This window comes from Ambystoma mexicanum, chromosome 2p, assembly GCF_040938575.1.
Source record: "Ambystoma mexicanum isolate Mex_15411 chromosome 2p, UKY_AmexF1_1, whole genome shotgun sequence".
Lineage (NCBI taxonomy): Eukaryota > Metazoa > Chordata > Amphibia > Caudata > Ambystomatidae > Ambystoma > Ambystoma mexicanum.
Genome location: NC_090923.1, coordinates 38,623,789 through 38,649,742, shown reverse-complemented (window position 1 = coordinate 38,649,742; position 25,954 = coordinate 38,623,789). Strand labels below are relative to the sequence as shown.

The 25,954-nt window shown below is 44.0% G+C and overlaps 1 protein-coding gene across 2 annotated transcripts in view; it reads right to left on the bottom strand.

The window, feature by feature from the left end:
- The window catches only part of BORCS6 (BLOC-1 related complex subunit 6), a 205,284-nt gene extending 179,665 nt beyond the window's left edge, over window positions 1-25,619 (bottom strand). Inside the window, exon 1 of one of the 2 annotated variants that reach the window (XM_069643199.1) lies at window positions 25,047-25,619. In XM_069643199.1, coding sequence (XP_069499300.1) covers window positions 25,047-25,566 — 520 coding nt within the window. In that variant the 5' untranslated portion in view covers window positions 25,567-25,619. The remainder of the gene's footprint in view (window positions 1-25,046) is intronic. The other variant, XM_069643200.1, reaches the window with a different exon arrangement.
- Window positions 25,620-25,954: the final 335 nt, after the last annotated feature.

The following is a 25,954-nucleotide window of genomic DNA, read 5'->3' as shown; positions in this document are numbered from 1 at the left end:
ACGCCGTGATGAAGACGGAGGCAGCTGGACCTGGCCCCGCTGTGGCTGCAAGCCGCCGACTGCACGCCCCGACAGCCACGTCATCAGAGCAGGAGCTCTGTGAGACCTATGACGATCTTGACCCACACCCCCCCCCCCCCCCCCGAGACTCAGCCTACTGAGAAAAACAAAACAAGCCCAACCAACCCAAAAAAAACATCTGTGCCAAGCGCAAACGACGAAGAAAAGAAAAGGAAACCGGCAATACAAAGCCATATCTACTCGTGAAAACAATACAACACAAAAAAATCATCAAAAACGAAAGCGGAATAAGTAAAAACTAAAATCCTAAACACAAGATCAAAACTCGCCATTGTCAACATTGACAAAGTTCTTTATAAAAAAAAAAAAAAAAATGGGAGAAATCACACAGACACGCGTTATGAGCTCACAGATGCTGAATTACTGGATGCAGTGCGCGACCTACAACCTCTCAGCAAGCACAGAAAAATTGAAGGAAGCGAAAAGGATACACCAATTCCTCCAAAAGCAAAGTCACTCCACACAGGACAAAAAGATATTAACCTGTCAATCCAGAAGGCGATTCTACGCCAGACAAAACAATCACCATAGTGATTCCTGACAATTTCACCTTTGGTCAAACCCCGCTCAAACCACAAACTTCAGCCTCTTCATCTTCTCCAGTGATCATTCCTTCAAGCCCAATACCAAATGAACTTCAAGCGGATACAGACTCTGAGATCGTCCCAGCTGCCGCCGTAAACAAGAAGCAAACAACTATCCCTCCATCTCCTCCAATGTCAACACTACTCTTCCCAGTCTTACAGGATATACCTACCCCCCTATCCTCGTTACCAATTGAACAAAAGGACTCAAGTCATCAAGAACCAGAAGACCAAAACGAACTAAAAAAAAATAAAAAATAAAAAAAGGCCACACAAACCGACCACCTCAGGAACCCAGAGACAAAAGGAAATCACATCGAGAGTATGACCCTCACCCGGACAGGACAAGCTTCTATATGCTATCCACTCCCACACATGGACCAGGTAGAAAATCGTCTGCTTTGACAAATGAAATACCCTCAAAGAAACCGGACCTACTATCATATATGTCGGCATTATCAATTGCCCTTATTCTATTCACCAAACTCTATGAATCGCTAAATGAAACACTAAAAGACCATACAGTACTTCAAGCCATGATCCACACAAAACTCACCTTCCTCGACGTCACAGCTCAAAAAGACAAAGAATACTCCCTGGACAAACCTAGCAGAAATCAACGCACGCCTACAGACAATAGAATCGACTCTGAATCTCCTAGAAAAACGATCAACACAAGATACAACAGCAATTCAACTTAAAACACCTGCCTTACCTATTGATCTCACAGCTGAAAACTTACACAAAAATATTGCAGCTAAATTAACAAATCCGATCTCCAAAAAAACGCTACAACATCCCCCCACTTCCACAAACGGATCTATCACCAACATCGTCCTAGTAATCTACGAGGAAGAAAACAGAAGCAAAGCGGCCAAAGACCAAATGGAGCAACCCTATTCAATCTTTGACGCAACCATATCCAAAAACGCAAATAACCCTACAGCCTCAGACGCTACAAACAAAACACCTCTTCCAGTAAAAAAAAAAAAATAAAAAAAAAATTTAAAAAAAAAATCACAAATCAAAGATCCAACCCCGGCACACCACCCAGGAGGCAGCAGTCTTCCCAAAAAAACGCATCCATCCCAACAATCGAACAACTCACTGAGCTCTCAACCTTCTCTTACTACTCAACTTATTAGGGGCTCACCGACAACAACGGACGACTTCCTACAAAACTCAGACCTAATGAATCTTTCAGAACACCTAGATCCAACACTTGATACGAGCAGTACACCTCACCAACAAGAAGAAAATATCAACCCTTCCAAACCGAACAAGGAAAATAATACTCCCAGGATCAGCAACAATCATGAAGAACAAGAAAGCCCACTGACCTTCCTAACCCTAGAAGAATGTCGACAAAAGATACAACGGTCGGCAGAAATCAAACAAAGAACAGATTCAAACAAAACGAATACGCATCTAAGATTCGTCAGCACGAAGGTCGATCTAAAAAAAGAAAAAAAAAACGTGCTGAAAAAGATACCCAGCCAAAAAATCTAAACGAACCCGACCGATCGTCTGCTCTGCTCGAAAACATTCGCCCAAATCATCGTGAAGAAATCGAGAACGAAGCAATAGTCAAAAACAAAATACTGTCTATTCGACTCAACAACAAAACTCCAAAACAAACACACAATATAATTCCAACCACTCCGAACGTCAGACGGAGAAGTGGATTCTGAAAGTTGAACAAACGAAATACAACAGAGACGAAGTCACACTAAACAGAAGAGGAGTCCTGACGCTGATACATCTTCTTCCAAAATTGTCCCAAATAACGTCAGACGATCTAAGAATTGGTGAACCAAGTCACTATCACGGAAGAGCTACATGCTACCTTCACATCATCTCGAGAAGAATCAAAAACAAATTGCTAGACCGAGAAAGGGACTTCCGCAGTTTGGGATATCATCTCTAACAACAAAGCAACTACGAGAACCCAAACTCCAAACACACAATACCCTCAGCAAAGAAATCACGTAACAGCGAAAACGCCTATGATCCAAGACCCAAACATAACATAAATGGTAGCGCACATGAACAGAGACCTTCATACCGAAACACCACTACGACCGCTCAACAAAATTCAGATAAGCTACCATCAACTCAGTCTCAACCTCCACCTCAAACTGCCCGAACTCCATCCATATCAGACGCTGCTACTAAAGACAACCAAAAAGCGAAAATAGCCTTCCGAAAGGAACGACACGACCAACACAAGAATCTTACCAAAACCATCCACTTACCACAAAACTTGCCCTCTACATCAAAAACCAAAAATTCGACTTCATCTAGCTTCTGGGCTTGGCTCCCAAAAGCACTGGCAATGCATCGATCGAAATAGCAACTCATGGACAGAACCAGCCTACAAGAATCAACAACTACTCAAGAAAGACTCCCCCGCGACTTGAAACTACAATCATGGAACACCAGAGGATTCAAACACCTCACCTAGCGCCGTCAACCTAGGATCAGCAGATCTGTGGTGCCTCCAGGAAACCTGGTTGACCAACACTCCCATTACTCGCCGGCTTTGACATTCGTTTGGCACCAGCGTCAAAACGATCACTTGGCCGACCATCCTCAGGCATCATAACTGCATGCCGAATCAACAGTGGCCTGGCAATAACAGACATTATCGTCTCAAACTATTCACTGCAGGCACTACTGCTAACATGGGAACTCCCTCCTAATGCAGAAGCACTCCACCAGACGATCCCGGTGGCAATACTAAACGTCTACTGGAATCCCGCGGCAATTGATGAAAAAAAACATTTTGGCCTTAATTGAATCCACTGGACGAGGTACGCACCACCTACAACACATACCACATTATAATATGTGGCGACCTAAACGCCCAATGCAAGCAAACTTCCACTAAAGCCAACACACAGAGTGAACGACGAGGCGAAGCTTGGACCAAACTGATGAACTCTAGACACCTTCACAATTTGGATACAGTGTATAAAAGCAACACCCGTCATCCAACATGGACAAACAACAACTCGGCATCCACCATTGACTATACTTTTGTAGCTGAACCCATGCTATAGCAACTTCTTTCGATGTCCAGCTAGCGTCATCCAGTGACCACAACAACCTGGTAACCACATGGAAACCACCACTCATCACCCGAGATAGAATGGACTTGAACAAAACAATAAAAAAAATAGACTGCGTCTCACAAGCATAAGAGACTTGACAAATCGTTACTCAAAAACTAACGATACACCAACACGAAACCATGGATTATGCTCCCCTGCTTATCTCTTACATGACACAGCGAACCAACCTAAGCAAAACCACTCAAACACCCATCCATACATACGACAAACTCTTGGTTCTCAGACGCCGTGCCTACAGGAAAGCAAAAAGATCAGCAGCAACACTTCCCCCGTCCAAAAGAGAACTAACCATCAAAGAACTAACGAGAGAATATAAATCTTGGGTGAGAAGACACAGATGGACATTACATCAACAAGATGCCGAAACCATGCTAAAAGCCATCTGCACCAATAACGCGAAAGAATTCTGGTCTCTACTCAATAAAACATCTTCGTTTACCAGACCAGAAATTACCAATTCAATCGATGAAGCAACTTGGGCCACCCACTTTAGATCACTCTTCGAGCTGCCAAACACACTATCCAAATACGAGTGTCCGAAACCATTTTCGACTGAACTGAATCGCCTAAACCAAACTAACACCTGGACAAAGCTGGACGATTTAGATGACATTTGTAACATCATTAAAAAATTGAATAAATCCAGAGCTCCGGGACCCGACGGTATCACCAACTTTGACCTGAAAACACATCCAATCGAATGGGCCAAATTCATAAGATCCGTGTTCACACGATGCGTGGCTGCACAATCGATACCTCCTACATGGCTGTCCGCAATAGTGGTCCCGATTTATAAGAAAGGCGACAAGCAAGACCCTACAAACTACCGCCCTATCGCGCTACTAGACCCTATAGGGAAAGTTTTCGGGTCCCTTCTCCTAAAAAAAATTCCAATCTTTGGAAATTCCAAGCTTCTTTCCACAGAAGCTTGGTGCAAAGACAACTTCCAAGCCGGATTCAAAAAAACACTGGGAACCACGATCAACATCTTCCTCCTAACCATCTTGAAAAGCAAAATAAAAGACGGCCACCCAAATGTGTACTCAGCCTTCATAGACTTCTCCAAAGCCTTTGATAGAGTCGATCGCAATCTTTCTGGGGCTGCCCAAGAGACATTCTAAATCCGATTAAGGCACTCCACACGGATACCAACATTAAAGTACAACTAAATGAACAAGGCAACTTATCCACTCAGATCAACACGCATAGGGGAGTCAAACAGGGCTGCCCTTTGGCCCCGGCCCTCTTTATCGCTTACATGGGAGATTATCAACATTCCGAAACCTCAATCAGCTCCTTCCCAGCACAAATAGCACAAACACCCATCAGTAGACTGCTCTACGCGGATTACCTTATTTTGCTAGATTTAACGCCCATAGGCCTCCAGCGCCAACTCACCAATCTACAACTATTTTGTAACAAGAACAATTTGGAAATCAACACCGACAAAACCAAAATCATGATGATGGAGCGCAAAACCAGAGCGCAGGACAAATACAACTGGTTCCTGGAAAAAACGAAAATTGAAAGAGTAAACAGCCTCAAATATCTTGGCGTAACTCTGGACAATTCAGCAAAAGAAACGTCTCTGCAAGAATCCCTGTTCGATAAGATCCGAAGCCTGGCAACAAAAGGCAAAGCAATAGACAGAAAATTTGGTAAATTCTCCACCATCCCGCTACTGAACTTCTACAAGCAAAAAGTGGTCCCCATGGTTACATATGGATCAGAAGCGTTGCCGTGCTTACCCAAGACTCTTTGGCCCAAATTGGAAGCCTATTTTTGGAAGACGACCCTTGCCCTTCAGGACTCAACGCCAATCACACTGATCCGGCGAGAACTCAGTCTGCTTTCTCTTCAAGGCACTGTAGACTGCAACACTCTGATGCTATATAGGAAATGCATTCTACCAAACGGTTCCTTTCTCCACGGCCTGGTGTCCAAAGAAATTCTAGAGGGAAGCTGCATCATGCTAAGTCAATGGAAAAACGAAAACCAAGCCCTACTGAAAATCATCGAATGTACAGAAGAAGATCCGATTAACAATCCTACAAGAAAAATAAAAAAAACTAAAGACATGGACTGGATTCGCACTTTAGATGCAGCCTCAGAATACAAACTTGTCTCTCACTTACCACTGCTATGGAAAAAACGTGACGATTTACAGAACTACACCAAAAGATTCCCCAGCCGAGCGGCACGCAATCTTATAATCAGAGCAAGACTGAATCTTGTGGACACCAACGAAATCCGCCACATAAGGAAGCAATCGCTGACTAGCACCTGCAGATTCTGTGGCAACGAGAAAGAGACCATTAGCCACCTTATACTGTCCTGCCCAAACCTGACCAACATTCACCGCCCCTTTATGAAATATATCTGCCAACACTCCACAGTAACTGATGAAGATACATGGTGGAAAAGGATGATAAGTGCTGACCGCACATCGTGGCAACTAGCGACATACAAAATCCTTGACGCTTTAACAGAAAAACTCACTGCGACACGAAATGAAAACTAAGACTCTCCTTGTAAAGCGACCAGAAATTCTAACCTACAGAATCAAATGATTAAGATGTCCAAATTCGGACAAAAGAAAGAAAAGAAACAATGTTGTAAAAATCAAATTTTTGATTAAATACTCAAAAAAAGAAAAAAAAAGAAAAAAAAAGAACATTTGTCAAACTGTGGTTTCGGGGGCAGTGGTATCGAGGGCTTAGTTAGGGCTCTGGAGTAGCTCTGTAGTGAATGTGTACTGAGAACCAAGGAGTCTGGCTGCCTCTTCTTGTAGGCAGGGGCCGGTGGTCACTGACTTGTAAGTAGCTACCACCAAAAACAGTATTCATTCATCCCGTTATAGCACTCATAAGGGACAGAAAATTATTCTCTGTGTCTATTTGGAGTTTATAAGCTTGAAGCAAAGAGCGTGGCAGGCTTGGTAGCTAGCCCATGCTTTGGGGCTAAGAAAAAAGCATTGCAAGGGTTTTGAAAAATAATAATGCTAGGAATCCAATCGTGTCCACAATCTATTTTTTGACAATATTCCACAAGTCTTGAGACATTACCGAAGTCCGGCCTATTAAGAGCGGCATTGGTGGGGCCACAAAGGCCTATCCAAATACACAGACAATGCAATTAGGGATAATGTTTTCTGCATACCTTCCAATATTAGAGATAATACTCGCGTGCAATGCACTTTACACCTCCATAAAACATGGGCTAGCAAATACGGCAATCGAATATATGTTGAGATCAATCAGCATCATACATGCAACATGTACTGAGTTCTTGCGATTCACACTCAACAATAATGTATTTCTGTTCAATGGCACCTACTATCTCCAGACCAAGGGGATTGCAATGGGGGCAAAATGTGCACCCTCTTTGGCCAATATGTTTATGGCCCAGTACGAAGACAAACATGCATTACACAATAACGAATTTGTTAAGAACATGGTTATGTGGAAACGATACATAGATGACATTGCGATTGTATGGAATGGAACACAAGATACCTTTGTAGAATACATGCAATATTTGAACAGATCATTAATTTGGCTTGTCTTTCACAGGACACAGACAACTTTCTGGACATACACATCTTTATTAGAAACAAGCAAATTGAAACACCCACATACCGTAAAAGTACAGAAGTTAATTCCACATTATATGGTACCAGTTGCCATTGAAGATCTATAGTAACTAACATTCCCACAGGAGAATTCTATCGGGCACACTGAAATTGCAGCCGAAAAGAAAAGTATGAGAAAAAATATGAACTCCTGTCAGAGAGGTTTCAAAAGAGGGTACAAAAATCAAAAAGATCAATAGACTAGACAGGATAGTCTGTGCACCGAAAGTCTGTACACCCAAAGCTAGAACCAAGAACGATCGGATCAATGTAGTAACAGTACGCAAAAGATTCCCATGAATTACATAAAATCTTGTCGAAGCATTGGCACCTGCTGCAAATGGACAAAGATACTACCATAAATTTATAATAGATCACAATTTGCATTTACCAGAGCTCCTACAATGAGAAACAAACACTGTCCATCATTTTTAGATACTAGCAGAGCAGAAACTGGTTCTGACTGGTTAAAAACAACAAGAGGTTTCTGCAAACATGGATCTTGCAGCATGTGCAAGTATGGTAACAAAGACGGTGGCAAATATCAATATAAAGGTGATTCAAAAATTCCCGTCAAGGACTTAATGAATTACAAAAACCACAGTCGCTGTATATGATGTCATATGTATATGCAACAAGCTGTATATAGGAAGCACCATGAGGCAGCTTCGTATTCGTATCAGGCAACACATTGCCAATCTAGGAAGTCAAGACCCAAAAGTACCTTTGGCTTTGCATTGGCAAGAATGCCACCAAATAGAAAATAAAAAAGATCACTGGGTATACGGGGAGACAACCTCAAATTAAAACTCAGACAGATGGAATCTAAATGCATTTGCTTTTTAAAATGAACAATGCCAGAAATGGGTAGCTCAATTACTGAAGATTCAGACTCAAAGTGCACAGATATTCAATCATGTTCGCATATTATATATTGTGGGAAGTTTGAAGGCTCTCTGATTGGCACCCATCCCTGCATATATGGGAATGAGCTGCCAACATGGAGTACACTGCCCTCTGATGTAACAATTGTTCTCCTTTTTAGTCAGGTTACTAATATTTATGATGCAGTTCTGTCCATTTTTACTTATGGCTCTATTTATATTGGCTTTTAATGTATGTGTTTTAATCCTTAAAAACGCAATGCGAGATGTTATAAATGATGCAATTGGTTTTTGTCCATTCTTCTTTGTACTTTTACATTGAAAAGTTGGCATTCCCAACTATAATCAAAAAAATAGTTGTTTTAAATATCACATTAATATGGGTCTGAGTCAGGTTTAGCTTGCTATGCACAGTAAAAAAGGGAATACCAAAGGAGGACGTAAAAAGCGTTTTAAAAAAAAAGACCTCTTTGGTTTGCAAAGTAGTGGGGTCCTCATAGCTCTGCTCCGCATAAGGCAGCCGCCTTAGGTTTGGCTGTATATAATCTCATCATTACTTCACCTGGCTGGTGACCAAAAAGAGCTTGAACGCAGAAGGGCACCGGCTTATTGCATCAGTCTTGATCGCAGTAGTATCAGACATAACCGGCCAGACCATTTATCAGGAGGTAGTTATTACCCAATGCTGACCATCAAAAAAGATATGCACATTCTGGCCCTTCCAGTATGGTTAACTTAGAGACTGCTGGCTCCCAGGCTCATTGATTTATATTCATAAATGAGCCTGGTCATCCATTTTCAAGCCCTCGACTTGAGGTAGTGTGCATGTCACTGGTGGCCTCATATCGGACTTCCTTCTCCATTTAATGGAACTCCAACACCTCTTCAAGGCACGGCCTCCAGAGTGCGTCTCTCCCATAGATCTGTGCTTCGCCCAGTCCGTGAGGAAGCTCATCTCCTCCTCTGGCTTTCACCATGGCCTTTTTGCTGATGGCACCCGTGATTATCTTCACCCAACATCTTTCAATGCAGCCAGCGGCTTCACAATCAAAGTCACTGTATGTCATTATGTTTTCCGATACTGAACTCCTCAAAAACAGAAATCATGCTTCCCTTTCCCGAATGCTAATCCAATGCTCTTGTCTCCTTCCACCCAGATAGCCTCACACCTTACCAATTACGGTGACCTTAGGCTCCAACAGTTCATCACAGCTATTGAAGCAACTGCTTAAGAAACCCTTTTCAGTATCAGAACATTCTGCCCCTCGCCCACTACACAGCTAAAACACTAATCACCACCAATGTTCCCTCTAATTATTTTTCCCTAAGTGCGGAAATGCTTAGCTTTTGTGCGCAACTTATTTTCCATGTGTGCAACTAAATTACGAGGTAAGCTACTTTGTGAGCATGTGTAGTTGGTGAGCTACCATCACCCAAGAATCTGGAATGGAATTTCTCCTTCCCAAACACTGCAATTCTTTACGAGTCAGTGTAAAAGGTGCATATTGAATACGTTGATAACGTTTTTTCCTGACATATAGGCTTTAAAATTCTATATACACACTCATCAACCAGTCCAAGACTTCAAGATATGCCATAGTTCCTTACCAAAAGGACTCCTGAGCAGAGATAAAAAAATGTGTATGCACAAAAAAGCTCTGTATGGTTGGGATAAACAAATCTGTTTAGCTGTAGATACTGCTTAGAGACGATGCAGAAAGTATGTAAAACCTTTTGAAAAAATACTCATGTTTATTACAAAAAAGCAAATCTCACTTATCACTGATGTGGCTGTCAAAGAATTCAGACAGGATAACATTTTTGCAAATGAAATAATGGCAACTAAAAGGAAGTAATTCAAGGGCCAGGAGAACATGGCTCAAAATGTGTGCAAGGACGATAATTACATTTGAATAACTGCACCACAGAATATGATTATCAGAATTCCTGGGCCTCCGATTGCTATCCACATTATGTGGTCCTGCGAGTTGTGACATTGATATGATATGGCATTTATAACGTGCCTATACACAAGTGTTTCACAACTAACATTTGCTCAAAACCAAACTTACAGTTAAGATGCATTTAGACAATCGATTGTCATTCCCTAAAAACAGGAGACCATGAACATATAGGAACTTACCCCCCGCCGATTCTACCCATGAAGTTCCACTGATACTTATTTTGAATCAGTGTCCTGCAGGGCAGTGGCATTGGTAGAAACTCAAATAATACTACTGCCCAATCTCAAGAGGAATTTTGAGGGGAAGAACATATTTTAATAAACATGAAATATCCCTTCTGGCAAAGCCAATTACTTTTTCTTACTCCATGAAAAATCATTTGATTTGGAGTAGGGAGTAACATCATATCAGAGCCCTCCTTGTAACCCTGACATAGGAAGGGATATCAGGATACATAATGCAGCTTACAGTTCTGCCCACCCTTTCTCACCACAGCCTAAACACAATTCCACTAGAGTCTTGCTGGGGTTTTGTCTGGAGTACCATTGAAGAAAATCATATATATTGAATTAAAAATAGCAGCAATGTTCATAGGTACAACAGATGGAGTATTTTCTTTTTTAACTAAGGACCCCTTTTATGAAATTCGGTGTTATCAGTTGGACAAGATCCATGGGGATGCTAGAGGCAATAACCACAAACACATTATCATATTGAAAAGCCCTTAGCAGCCGAGTGGAGAAAGAAACCGAAGGTAGAGTTTCATAGACTGTTCCTAGAGTATCCTATCCTTCAGAAAACAAACACATTCCCTTCACTGTACTGCCCTGCCAAAACGTCTGATCTGGTTTTTGAACATTGCCGATTTGTTTTTGACCCCAAAAGGGTGTTCTCCTGTGCCCTTCCAGCTGTACCCAATCCGGGCTCCTATGCTAGCCTTCAATACAATTTGACAGGGCTCTGTAAACAGTGAGGGATTGTAGCAGTAACACACTAACTGATATGTGCATACCCACAATACTTTGAAATGCAAAACATATTTAAAACCTCACCATGATATTATGTGCAGTTTAAGAAAATGGCATCAATCTGTAAGTGCGCAAATACTATGAAGTGTACACACGATTGTTTGCAACGTACCCCACCTTTAAATTGTTGGGTAGGCTTATACAAATGCTCAGTGAAACTGTTTTTTGCATAGCAGCGAGTTAGCATATAATTTGTTACGGTCTATGCCCTACGGAACTTTAAAAACTTGAAAAGGTGCCAGATTTTGTGAAAAGCATTCTAGTAATCTGTATGTCCGTTGCCCTAATACTATGTACGAATAATGGCGGGCATAGTCCATACCCATCATCCCTTGCAGGCCAGGTAAATTATATTGTCAGCTCTCCACTAATACCATTTGCAATAAAACTCTAGACTACGCGGGCCATTCAAATGATTCCATCTTCTTACTATTAGCAAGGCATAAAATAATTAGTGCGACATAACAGTATGCTACGCAATTCTGTAGATTTTCTAATTAAATTGGCACTTGAGTAGCAAAGCTAGCTGTTTAATTTACCCTTTTCAATGAAAGCAGAGCTCGCCCAGCATTCCTCTCTAGCCTTCAGGGCTCTTTCCACCCTCCTCTGTTCACAGCAAGCTCAAAGGGGCTAATGGAGAGAGCATGCATCAGTAATCTTCACTCAAGTGCCAAAGCCCTATATGGAAGTGCTAGGCAAGAAATGTTCTTTTTCAAATAATTGCAAACCTGAAGTAAATCAGGGAGATTTATTAAGCCAACTATCAGGTCTGGCATAGACGCGTAGTGTTAACTTTATTTCTGTTTAAATACAGCCAAGCAATTATATTCCTAAAATGTACATAACACACTGCTACTTTGAACACTGCATTGTCTCCATGCTTTACAGTAAAGTTTAGGTTAGTTTATCTAAATCTCCTAGTGTCAACTATGTTTCATTTGGTTGGGGGAAGAGCATATTGACGAGTGAACACTTTTGAAAATGTACATGATCACATGGCAAAATGCTTTTGATGGCAAACCTAGTCCTGTAACCTGTTGGTTACATACATATCGCAACTGGTGCTCAACCCATGAGCTGACCCCATACTTCTTGATATTCCATCTTATCACCCTATTTCTTTATACCAGCTACCCTGAAAGTGAGATGGCCTCAAACTACGATATTCCATCTAGTTTGGCTGGTTCTCGGTCTGCTAAATCATCCACTCTGCTTATTCTATGTCTTTCCTCTTACATAATGAATACACAAAGCAAACCAGATCTTACACAAAGTAGTGATCAATGCTTCCATCCAGACTATACATCTACAGATTTACTGAACTACCATCCACTGTAGTTAGCCTACAGAGCTCGATTTGCTCTGATCAGGATTGCATTATATATTAAGTGAGAGAAACCGGAGGGTATTCTCCCAGTACAACCTTGGGGATCCCTTATTCAGGTGGCCAGGACACAGCCATCGCTGTTGGATCCAGTTCCTGTGGGTGGACCAGTGGGGGAGGGTCACCTGGGCAGAGGAACTCAGGTTATGCTTGGGGGGGGAATACCCCAGGTGAGATGCAGTATTGTGCCAGAGAAGGGCTAGATATTGGAAGCTTTCCTGGGCTGTTATGCATCTGCCTCCCTTCCTCCTGTTAAATCTCCCAGTCCCAGATCCAACATCCCCTCTGTACAAAAATCAATCAGGTCCCAAACCCGCTTACACCCAAAAGCATAACTTCCAGAATCATTGTTTCACTGATCTCCATTTAAATACTCCCAGTCATTCTTCTTCCCGTCCCATTGACTACCATCTTCCACACTGGCAACTCCCAACCTACTCCGGTAAAATACTATAGTGACTATAGGGACCCAGGGTGAAACTTTGGTAACAAACATTCATTTGTTAAAGGAACTTTTGTTTTTGATCATCTGAACACAAGAGACTTTCCAAGGAAACGAGACTCGGCCATCTACGGTCCTGAGAACTGTTATTGGAACTGGCGTATCGTGCTAGAAAAGTCCAAGACTGTACTGTGCTCCACCTTTCCCTGTGCTCAAAATGTGGGGCAGGCAGACCTAGGCTACCGACTACTGACTTCTAGAACAATTCTCTCTTTCTTAAAACTTAACCCTACACTCTTTGTAATTAGCATAAGGAATTGACAATAGGTTTTCTTAGTATAGGCCTTTTAATTTGCCTTGAAGCCACTAGGACGGCCTTATGGTCGACACCTGCCACCTGCCTCCCCACACCCCCCCCCATCTTAGATTTAGGGTAAGACTAGGCGTTTTTTCTAACACGCACACCGTTTTTCATTGTTCAATAAACACCTTTGAACTGTGATCATTTGTGTCCGTCTTATTTGTATCACCATGAGTTTCTACCAATTGGCACCAGGAGAGAGCTGGCCAAACTGTTTTCAGAGCCTTTATCGGATCTATTAATTTGTGTACATTCATGCAGCCAACTTGGTACATTACATACAATCATTCACAGCTCACAGTCTTTTCGCCCACTCGCATAGTCTAGTAGATTTTATGAAGGGAAGGTACCATTTGCCGGGGATGTACTTTGTTTGCAGCAAAAAGTAATCACATTTTCACTGTGCATGGCTGGCCTCTGGGTGGCAGCAGTTTGTGGTAACATACATTTAGAGAGAATAAATACATATATATTTGCCCGGCTATACAAATCCACACTGTTGAACCCACCGATATCAAATTTTGCATGGGTTGCTCATTTGTCTGGGGCAAGATTGCAGTCTATGTTTGGATGCAATAAATGCATTCCGTAGACAGATGCTCACCCCGAGTCACTACAGAAGGTACTAGAAGGAGGCAACATTTTGAAAAGTGTCTGAACCAAAATGCATTGCTACTGTGATACAGTTTGTATGTGTTCATTAAAGCCTTATTAAAGGGAATTAAAGAAGACATTTTTTTTTTAAAAAAAAATGTATAGTGCAATAGGCAAAATTTTACTTAACACATTTCAACATACAGTATACAAAATAAAACAATACAAAAGAGAATATCATCCATCAGTTTGCAAGTTTTAAATAAAAACACACATCATAAAAAGGGGAAAGATGAAAGATTCAAATCAACACAAATCAACATAAATAGTTCAATCTGTTACTAAATTCAATTCCCTTAAACATCTTCCCACCTCAATTGATAAAACCGTCTCATTACCAGAAGATAATCTTGCCCAAAAATCATTGATATTAAGATGAGACTCATCATGGACAAATCTACCAAAAAGCCTGGCCCCGATACTCCAGGTCCCAAGACAATAAGAAAATAAATGCTTAATAGTCTTAACTTCATTACTTGGACACCTGTCACAAATTGATAAGGTCCCCCTTCTTTATCTCTGATAGCTAATAACTCTAAGTAGGGAGTAAATTTAAACAGAATCTCAGAAAAGTAGATCTAAACCAAGGGTTAGGGGACTTCTTTAAATAAGCAGGCACGAATGATAAGCGTTTATCCAGCAGTGTCATAGAGGCTGGAAACATTTTTTACATCATGCCACTCCGATTATGAGAAATGGCAAGGTTACAGTTTACTAATTTCGTTCACGAGAAGATGGCACAATCAATCTTTCTTGGACATTTTCTCAAATGCGCTGAAGCCATTGAGCGACTGAAACATGCCACACTAAAAAACTATCACTTGAAAAAGCTCCATCTGATGCAAAGCGAAAATCAATATCAAGAGCTTCTGAAACAAAACAAACAGCAGCACGACTTGCAGACCAGGGGACAAGAGCAACTTTCTCCACAGTAAATGAGATGCCAGAGCAAACTGGCATGAGGACAAGACAAAATCATCCAGGACACCAGAGTAAACTGAAGCAAGACTTGTCTACACAAGAGGACTAGAGCAACATCCTCCAGGGCACATGTGACACGCAAGCAAACTGAAGCAAGACCTGCCGACAAAAGCAACATCCTCCAGGGCACATGTGACACGCAAGCAAACTGAAGCAAGACCTGCCGACAAAAGCAACATCCTCCAGGGCACATGAGACACCACTCAACCAGGACACTGGCAACTCTCGGTACCCCGGCTAGTTTTTCATTAAGCACATTTAAATGTCTTGTCATCCGTTGCCATGGGCACACTGCATTTCTCTTATTATGAGCTGGTAAACTAAATTACTCAACCTGCAGGTCTAGTGGAATTTTAAAGAATCTGAAAGGCCTGACTCATCTCACTAATGTCTTACTTCAACGGCACACAAACCTGCTGTATTGTTGCTCATTTTATGTCTTGGGTACGAATAACCTGTGGTGAAATTAAAAATATTAGTACAACATTGCTAATCAAATACATTTAAATTAGCAAACTGCTAATCATTTTTTAAAAACGAATTAATGCCTTGAATAGGTTCAATTGAAATGGTGCAAAGGCTTTACAGATTAAGAATTCACGGTTTGCTTTTTTTCTGAAATTGTATGTAAAGTTTCAAACCCGCCAAAGCCTTGCAAGATAGAGACCGTTTGTTTGGAGCTTTTAAATATGTTCAACATTTTCTTGGTGCCGAAGTTCACCGGACTAAAATTAGGCCAGAAAATATGCAAACTTTCAAGGGTAAAGGCAAAGGAGCTGTGACAGTAGCTATTAGTGAAATGCCAAACTTTCAGGGGGGAGCAAACAGGAAGACATGAAACAGCAATGGGAGGAACGGGATGATGAAAATGTTACTATCTTACACTTCTCTCATTACAAAGTATTACCAAAGAAGAGTGACAATTGCCGAAACACCCTCTTGGTTCTTAGAGAACGTCCACTTTTAAGAAATGTTCAACCTGTATCAAAAAACACTGAGATTCAGTAATACACCTCATTTCTGCAACGTCGAAAAGTCCTACTACATTTTAGGGGCATGTGTTTGTCAGAACATTGGATTCAGTCATTTGAAATTGTTGGCAGCTACTTCAGCCCCACTTGTAGCCTAGATGACCTAGTAACTTGAAATCCACAACTGCCAGAAGCTGTTTTACTGCACGGAAGAACCAGTATCATATCACCATACCTATGTGATTTTAATCAGCTGCGTTTGGGAATGGTATCAAAGTAGAATACATTTAAAGCAGAACGGTCAGAAGTAAGGCACAGTATTAACATTGTATGTCCATTGTGGTGAATCTCGGTGGCAAACAATTCCAACATGTGGACGCATTTCAGAACAAGAAGTCCTTTCTCATGGTTGTATCTGCAAATTAAGAATATAAATATAACTAAGAACATCCAAGCCATAATCACAGAATTTGAACACTTTGTATATATAAAGATAACACCAACCTTTGAACTGGTGGATCACTAAGGTGAAAACACCTAAAATAAAATGTCAAACACACTAATAAGACTCCCTAGGATACATGAGAAAAATCACACCAGTAATTGCCATCTATTATGCAGAACAACTCACCCACAAATTAGCGGCCAATACGGTACAACCCGTTCTAAAAAGACTCTTTCACAGACTCCTTAGACTCCCAGAAAATTACAAATGAAGCAGTCAATGAGAACTCCCTACTGCCTTAAACCCACCAGTTGCACAAGTGGTAACCCATGTGCTCGTGCTTGTAACTGGAGTAATGGAATTTCACTCAGACGGCAGGCCATCGGAGCAGCAAACCGGTCTGGTGCCCTGTGTCCGTATTTAAAGTAGAGACGGATGCTGGGGTAGCATTTCCGGGTCCAGAGGGCTAGGTCGCAAAGAGCAGGCATCTTGAAGTGCCTATACTCGGTTCAGTTAGATAGCTCAGGCGCATGTAGCTAATGCGCAGTGGCAACTGTAGACAAGTAAGCACAATCCGCATCGCAAAGGAAGAAGACTGGGAGCTAGGATAAAATTATGAAAAAGACGATCCATATAATGATAGTCAGCCAATCAATATGACCATAACAGATCTGTCCAGGGCCCCCGGATCGGAAGGGAAATACATCAGGTCAATGGAAGCCCTGGTGGCATAGAGTACCTAATTAATTATCCATACAGAAGCATAAAAACCACCTGCAAGAGACTCCCTCTTAGTGTACAACATGCAAGATCTCATGATAAGGGGCAGCTTCCCCCATATTCCGGAGGTGTGTAAATTATATAACCCCATCAATAACATCAAATGACATCCTGCAGGCAGGCTTGCTCACAATCCAACATGATAATAATGGATGAGGCACAAGCCCTGCGTTGAGTCACCAAATAACCCTGAATGGGAGGTCCCCCCCCTCCACACAAATGAGCATGTGAAATCTACATTAGTTGATGCCCCTGTGTGTCATTGAGTCCATACGCTCTACCCATACAATTTCCTTTTGCATCAGTTTCCTTGAATGATCACCCCCTCTCGTCGGCAGAGTCACTTGTTCCAAAATGATACACCTCAACTGAGCTATTGTGTGCCTTCCCCTCTAGGAAGTGTGCTGCCACTGCCGATTTGAGATTTTTGGTATGTATGTTGGATTTATGTTCAGTCCAACGTATTTTGGCTTTTCCCGTGGTCAGTCCTATGTAGAACAGTCCACAAGGACATTTGAGTTCATATATGACATTTGAGGAATCACTTGTACAAGAATGTTTTAAAATGGATTGTCTTCCCCTGAATATGGGCGAGTTATGGCAACACCCCTTACAAGGCTGTCACAATTTTGGCAGTCATGACACAAATCTGTTCCCATAAACTTATTTTTCAATGTTTTCGCGATGACCAGTTCAGCCATCACCGATAGTTTTTCAGTGCCATTCAATTCCTATATGCAATGAGTGGCTTTGGTGTCAACGATTCCCTTGGGATGTGTGCACCAGGATACTCACTACGGAGACTGATAGGAATAGTTCTCTCTTAGCTACAAGCTTCAATCACTCTTAGCTACAAGCTTCAATCCAAAACGGACATTTGATAGCATATCATCATCCAATTTTTGAGATACCGTAGAAACGTTGAGTCCTGAAGAGTATCAGAGGCATGCATTGAATTTACAATCCAAGCTTGTGAAATGCAAATATGACCCAGAACTTATCAAGGGAGTACTAGATAAAGTAGCACACAACCCAAAGGAATCGTTGACACTGAAGGTGGAGCCAGTTCGTGAAGGCAATACAAAGAAAATTAAAAAGCATGGGGGTTCAAAAGTCAGCCAGTGAGAGCAAAGCAGAAAGCGTAGTGTCTCGAGCAGATTGAAGTTGAATAGAGTAATTGTGCATAGAAGGAAGGGCGTTCGCATAGGCAGGAAACCTGCTCCTGCACATTATCGTCTCATCTGGATATTAATTCTCATGCCATTTCCTTATTTCTGTGCATTATCATCCACATATTTTTGTATGTTCACTCTGTCCACACACTTTTTTTTTTAAATGCTGCGCCAGCTCACCACCATGGTCATCTCTAAGGGATTAAACCTTGTCCGAGGAAAGGTGCACCGAGTGCCGCCCGGACAGCAGGACCGTATTCTGTGTAGGATACAATTACCAGAAAATAAGCGATATAAAAACAAATGTTTAAGTAAAATATTGTGTGGAGCATGAGTAGTGTGCAACAGGGAGAAAAATCAAATCAGCTGAACAATCCAATCGCGAGAGTATGAGCGCAGAGACAACACATTAAGTAGCATGAAAGGAGAGAAAATGGCATGCTTTCTAAATGTTGATTAGGTGAAAACAGGAACGAGCAAAGATGGCAACACCCAGGGGTTGCATACAACTCCTGCTCTGTGTTTCGACCCATAATTTAATTAATATAGCGCTTACTAACACCAGCCCACAAAAAATACATTGTTATTTGGCATTTATATAGCGCTCTATATACGATTGGTATGACCTCAAAGCGCTGGTAGGTTGAACGCCCTCTGGGATGGCAGTCCAGGTCAGTAGAGAAAGTGTTGTGGGGTGTGTGGGTGCACCAGTTATGTGTGCAGCTGATGTAATTGCCAGATGGTAGCTGCATCCTAACGTTAGGAGGATGAGATATCAGTTGAATGTGTGCAGTCTGGTGGGTGAACAACCAGACTGAGCTCTGGCTGCGTTAGGCCTGTAGGACGCTTATGTGGGCAGCTAGGCCGAAATGTCATGGGATAGCTGCCTTTTATTAGAGCGATGAGGTGTTCAAGGGGTAATGTTCGTATGTGAACAGCTAGGCGGAATTGATCAGGGGTATAGCTACATTCTAATTGTGTGATGGTGTAGAGAGTAAGCGTAATGATATGGGATGGCAGTGTTTGCGTGTGTTTTTGAGCCAATGCAGCAGGAGCAATTTATAGGTCGAAGTTACTAATAATAATTGTTCTTCTATCCAAGTGTGGCATTTTTCAGAGATTTTGCCATCTTGTTTAGATATGATGCAGGCTAATGTTCACAATTCCAACCAAGTGTGGCACAAGTCAACATTCACAATCCCATCTAGGTGCGACGCAAGATAATGTTCACAATTCTAACCAAATGTGGCACTCGCTATCATGTACAATTCTGTCCGGGTCCGACGTTGGCTGAATGTCCTCAATTCTCTCTAAATGTTGGACTACTTAACATTCACAGTCCTAACTAGGTGTGGCATTGCTAACATTCATAATCCTGGCTGGGTCTGGTGTAGGCTAATGTTCAATAGGGGTGTATCAGTATACCGTAATAGATACCATTAACAGCTTAATTGAACTATAATAACAGTCACGTTGTTTGTACCAGTATACTATTTTAGGGCCTGCAGCAATTAAGTGAGCTTTTCAATCTGATTTGCGCATTCTGGATCTTGCACTGTGGGATGTGGCGTTTGGCAGACAAGAGCATAGGGAAAGTGAGGCCATATTAGTAAATGCAGCTTTGATGCTGTGACCGCTCTTTCTCTGTGATCAGTAGAGTCGGGTTAAAGATCAGCCGATTTGTAGTTTTCCCACCAATTTGAAAGATGGGGGGGGGGGGGACTACATATCTCAGAATTCAAAGGGGGAATTAACTGGATGCCCTTCTGATACATGTCCACAAAAACCGTTAGCTCTGTAGACTGTATGAACACTCGGCCTATCAGTGCTTTGTGCTAGTATATAAACTCCTCAGCCCCCCCTCCACTGCCCTCCGTGTAGATTTACACATGGCACTAGAGCTGTTGCTTTGCTTGATCCTTCACCTGCATATGGCACTGGACTCCAGGAGGCAGGACAGATTCTACATTCAATTTGAAGTATCCAGATCAATGGGGGGGTGAGATATTTCTCAGGTCTATTATTGATTTGTGACATAACCATGAAAGCATTCCTCCGTCTCAACTCACATGACAAGGGTCCTAATGCGCTCAGACCTGGGGGAAAATGGTAATGATGGGGCTGTGGTGATGTGGTGGTCTAGGCCATATTTGTGGCGATATGTATTTTAACTATCATTTTCAAAATGTTTTTGTGCCACTATCTTTAAGAAGCTAAATGAACATGCATTGCAAGCATCAAAAAAGAAATCAACAGCGCCCACTGAACTCTGTCCTGTTAGGATTACATGGTCAGTTGTGACTCCGACAGACCTTTATAATACACCAGGCAGATGGTAAACAAACTATAGTGATTTGATCAATATGCAACCTTTCGGTGAGTGTGTGTTGGCTATGACATTTTGACAAAAGAAACACAATGACATGGGCTTTCAGACCTCACATGAGTGACTTTTCTCCCTTTAATGGGATAAAGCGTTATCAAAACACACTTTTATGACTGAGAGCAAGGGGTCATGATGCCCATGCCATGTGGTTCCAAAATAATGCAGGTCGAGGCCGATTTCAAAGCGATGACCTGCGACTGAGCTGCAAGCATTGCTCAAAATGCACGTTTGATCACTTCCACTAGTAACTCTTTCATTCAAGGCGAGCAACGAGCGAGCGCCATGAAAGACCAAATCTGCAGCCGCCTTAGATTCGTGCAGGATCAGCTAAAAATGTGCAGAGACAAGTTTCAAAATGCTGACAATTTATGCCCTTTAAGAAAACATTTCTTAAGATTAGTTAACTCTATCTGCTATACAGCTATACCCATGATAAACAGTCATTTGGCAAGAAGGTTATCATACTGCCATAAAACTAATACAGTGACACCCCTAATGTTCAATAATTCAAATCAAGTGTGGCATTGTTAACATTCACAATCCTATATAGATGTGAAGCAGGCTAATGTTCACAATTCAAACCAAGTGTGGCATTGCTAACATTCACAATCCTGCCTACGTCTGGCGCAGGCTAATGTTCACAATTCTAACTAAGCGCAGCGTTGCTAACATTCACAAACCATGTCTAGGTCTGGCGCATGCTAATGTTAACAACTCTCTCTAAATGATGGACAACTTCTGTCTAAGTGTGGCTTTTAGGGAGAATTCTCAGAAATGTGCCAATTCCTCTCTATCTTAGAGACCCCCAGCTCTTTTGCTGGACTCCTAGGACTTTTATTTTTACCTGGAGAGAGTGAGACCCTTTTTCCCCTTCCACTTCCCCACAGATTTGCTTCTACTCTTCACAAGCCTAATAGCTTGTGGACCTATATTGATTCTTCTTCTTCACTAAAACATTGTGCAAAGACTTTCCTTACTTACCTGCAAGAAGTGCTTCAGCTACATAGACGTTTGCCTATTGACTTCGGCCTAGCCTATTTTCACTGAAAGACTCTTCTCTCCTCTGACCCTGGAGAGGGTTGAAAAGTAATTTCCTGCTTAAGAATATTTTTGATCTTGTGTGTTCTACCAACCTTTTCTTTGACACATCTCAGTACTATCCTAAATGCTAACAGTAACACATTAATGTCCACAGTGGCCTAACAATTGATGTCACCTGAGGGTGTAGAAGTGTGTGTGGCATTCCAAATGGGTGCTTGCTGATTTAGGAACCAAGAGTGTATTTTTGATGGTAGTTGTGTGTTGCTATAATATTGCTCCCTTCTAAAGAAGTCTTATATAAATGACTGGTAAATAAACAATTGTTTTATCAAGAAACCTTGAGTTTAAGAGTTTGTTTGAATACTTGTCACCGAGTCTTTGTGTAACGACTATACAGCTCACATTGACCCCTCCTGACATAACCCTGGCTGCTCTACCACTCCATTATGGAAAGGCTTTATCGAACATCACAGGAATTGAACCTGTGACCCTTCGCCTACTAGACACACACACATGGTCTGACGATACGGGAGAGCAGTGTGACAAGATACATAAGCAACACACATAGGCACGATTCAAGGAATTTTTTGCACGGTTCAAAGTGAATTTGCACTGCCGATATGTATTAATGGAACTCCCCGATTAATGGAACTGTGCACGTGTATTTTTGCAGCGCACAGTCGGTGCAAAGTTCACTTTGTACAGCAAAAATGTTTTCCACTGACTGTACACTTTGCACAGTTCCATGAATCAGGGTTTGGGTCGGCAGTGCAAATTCACTTTGAATAGTTAAAAAAAAAAAAGAATTAAAAAAAAATGCTTGAATCGGGCCCATACTGTCACCTTGTCTCTGCTTCTCCCTCTCTCGCTACTTCTGAACGGGCAGCATTAGAAATCACTTTACAAAGTACACGGATTACCATCTTATAAACGAGCATTTAATGAGCGATCTCTCTTATAAACGAGCATTTAATGAGCGATCTCTCAAGCCATTTACTCAAGGCGGGATTGGAAACAAGCTTAAAGCTGTTCATCTCCATTGAACTAATGTTCTGTAGGGTCGAAGGCATCAGCAGCCACAGACAGGAAGGCAGTGACGCCAGCTCGCATTCCCATATGGAAATGGAGAGCAAACTGCACTGTGGGTGCGTTTCCCACTAAAGGATTTCAAAGACTGCAGGTTTTGTCGCAAGTATTGCAATAGTCGAGATGCCGATGGACTTCAGTCACATTCCGAAACCAAGCATTGCCCATTCTAGTTCAAGGGGGTATTTACACCCTTAATAGTGGAACAAGCAACTTCGAGGACGAGGCTTTGAGTTATAGGAACTGAACATGGTGGTAATTTGGACCCTTGTTTAAAACCTGCAAACACTAAAGCATTCGCCCGCTGCCACTGCAAATGCTAAACAATCCACAATAGAAATAATTAGCCCATTTTCTTCTGTAAGCAATTGCCGAATCGATGGCATGTTTACTCAATACCGCAGTGGTAATACCGTCTCTTAGCCATGTATCTGGTACAGGTGTGGCTATGCGTCACCTTCGCACGGGCGTCAGCCCACAGTCTGCCACTGAGGTTTACAGCCACCCAGGGGTTAACAGGAACCGACCTGCGCTCCGCCAGCTATATACCTGGATCCATGCTGCACTCGGGAGCAGGACTCCGAACTCTCTGCAGGCGGCACTTCCGCATATGATGGCTGCAGCCCACGCTTCCTCAATCCGACAGGGGCTGAGCCCAAAAGCCCGCCTTCCTCATGTGACAGCGACGGATCCACTCACACGCCGCCCTTATTGGGGGCCTCGGGGCTGGAGGCGAGCACCAGGCCACCAGGTGTGGCTGTCATGGCGCTACAGACCCTATCCTCTACTAGGCCACACACACGGACATTGCCACACAGGACAGCCTGCCTGAGCATTTAGAGGAAAGCCTCCTGCTGCTGCAGCCCAGGGTCCCAGGCAGGGGCGCTCAAGTTGCCCTTGATTGTTCCCCTCACGCAGCGCCAGCTGCCCAGTGCACAGATCTCAGTCCTGGCTAAGCTGCCCCATCGTTCACCCCTACAGACCCTACCCTCTAGGCCACAGAGGACAGCCTGCATGACCCCAATATTTAGAGGAAAGCCTCCTGCTGCTGCAGCCCAGGGTCCCAGGCAGGGGCGCTCAAGTTGCTCTCGATTGTTCCCTTCATGCAGTGCCAGCTGCCCCAGTGCACGGATCTCAGTCCTGCCTCAGCTGCCCCATCGTGCACCTCTACATACCCCTCTACCTGCACTGCCCAGCCCCTGCAGAGCGCCCTGATCCAGCCGGTGTCGCCATCCTGCAGGTCCCTCTGCAGCGCGTTGATCCCGCCCCAGGGCCTCCGGGTCACCCCTCTGCGCCCCCCACTCTCCGTCCAGCCCCCGCAGGTCCCTCTGCAGCGCGCTCAGCCCCTGCCATCCCCACTTACTGTCCAGCCCCTGCAGGTCCCTCTGCAGCACGCTCAGCCCCTGCAGAGCACCCTGTCCCCGCCAGGGTCGCCCCCGGCCATCCCCACTCACCGTCCAGCCCGTGCAGGTCCCTCTACAGCGCACTCAGCCCCTGCATAGCACCCCTGCCACCCCCACTCACCGCCCAGCCCCTGCAGGTCCCTCTGCAGCACGCTCAGCCCCTGCAGGTCCCTCTGCAGCACGCTCAGCCCCTGCAGAGCACCCCTGCCACCCCAACTCACCGTCCAGCCCCTGCAGGTCCCTCTGCAGCACACTCAGCCCCTGCAGAGCACCCCTGCCACCCCCACTCACCGTCCAGCCCCTGCAAGTCCCTCTGCAGCGCACTCAGCCCCTGCAGAGCACCCATGCCACCCCCACTCACCGTCCAGCCCCTGCAGGTCCCTCTGCAGCACGCTCAGCCCCTGCAAAGCACCCTGATTCCGCCGGGGTCGCCCCTGCCACCCCCTACTCACCATCCAGCCCCTGCAGGTCCCTCTGCAGCGCACTCAGCCCCTGCAGAGCACCCTGACCCCACCGGGGTCTCCCCTGCCACCCCCTACTCACCATCCAGCCCCTGCAGGTCCCTCTGCAGCGCACTCAGCCCCTGCAGAGCACCCTGACCCCACCGGGGTCTCCCCTGCCACCCCCTACTCACCATCCAGCCCCTGCAAGTCCCTCTGCAGCGCGCTCAGCCGGATGCGCAGCTGCAGGTTGTTGGCCGTGAAGTGGGTCAGCTCCCCCTCGTGGCTCACGGTGCCCTCCAGCTCCAGGGCGCTGGAGATGGTAGCCCTGCGGCCGGGCTCGGCCTTGCCCTGGCCGGAGACGCAGGCCCGGCTGATGCCGTCCAGGCTGCGACTGTCCTGCAGCCGGCCCAGGCTGGCCCGGGCACTCGGAAGAGCTCCGTTCAGCTCGGGCCCCCGGGGGCCGCCACTGCCGCTGCGGACGCGCACCTCCGCCATGACGTGCTGGTGGTGGCCCGAGGGCTCCATGGGCCTCACTGCCGCCCCGCGCCGTCCCCAAGCACCCCCGGCTCGCGGCGTCGCCCCATGGACGAGACCGGCCAAGAGGCAACTGTCACAGCATCGGTGACCAGCGGAGGCCGCTGATTGGTCAAATCCAAGAACTTCCTGTTTACTTCCCGACCGGAAATGCGGCGTGGGGGAAGTGCTCACCATAGAGAGGGACAACACTGGCAAGTGTGGCACGCGGTGTTTTCTAAGGTCTCCGCCATCTTAGAGTGGTCACTGCAGACATCTAATTAAGGCTAGAAGGGTCAAGGACCACCCCCTACTGTGATGGTTAACGTTTCCTTTTTGTTCTAATACTTTATTCCCCATTATAATGAAACCTAGAGTAACATTCACTTGTGTAAGGTAAACTTGACAATGAATGTTGTCCTGCAATGCCTGCAATCGGACAGATGCTGTCATTTTGATGCATTTATGTGACTGATATCACAGGCGAAGTGTGTGTGTGCGGGGTGGGCGCGCCGGCCCTGTCTGGCTGCTGGGGCACTCGAGAGATTCATGCTTTTCCTCCTCCGGGCAACTGGAAGTTCGGGCA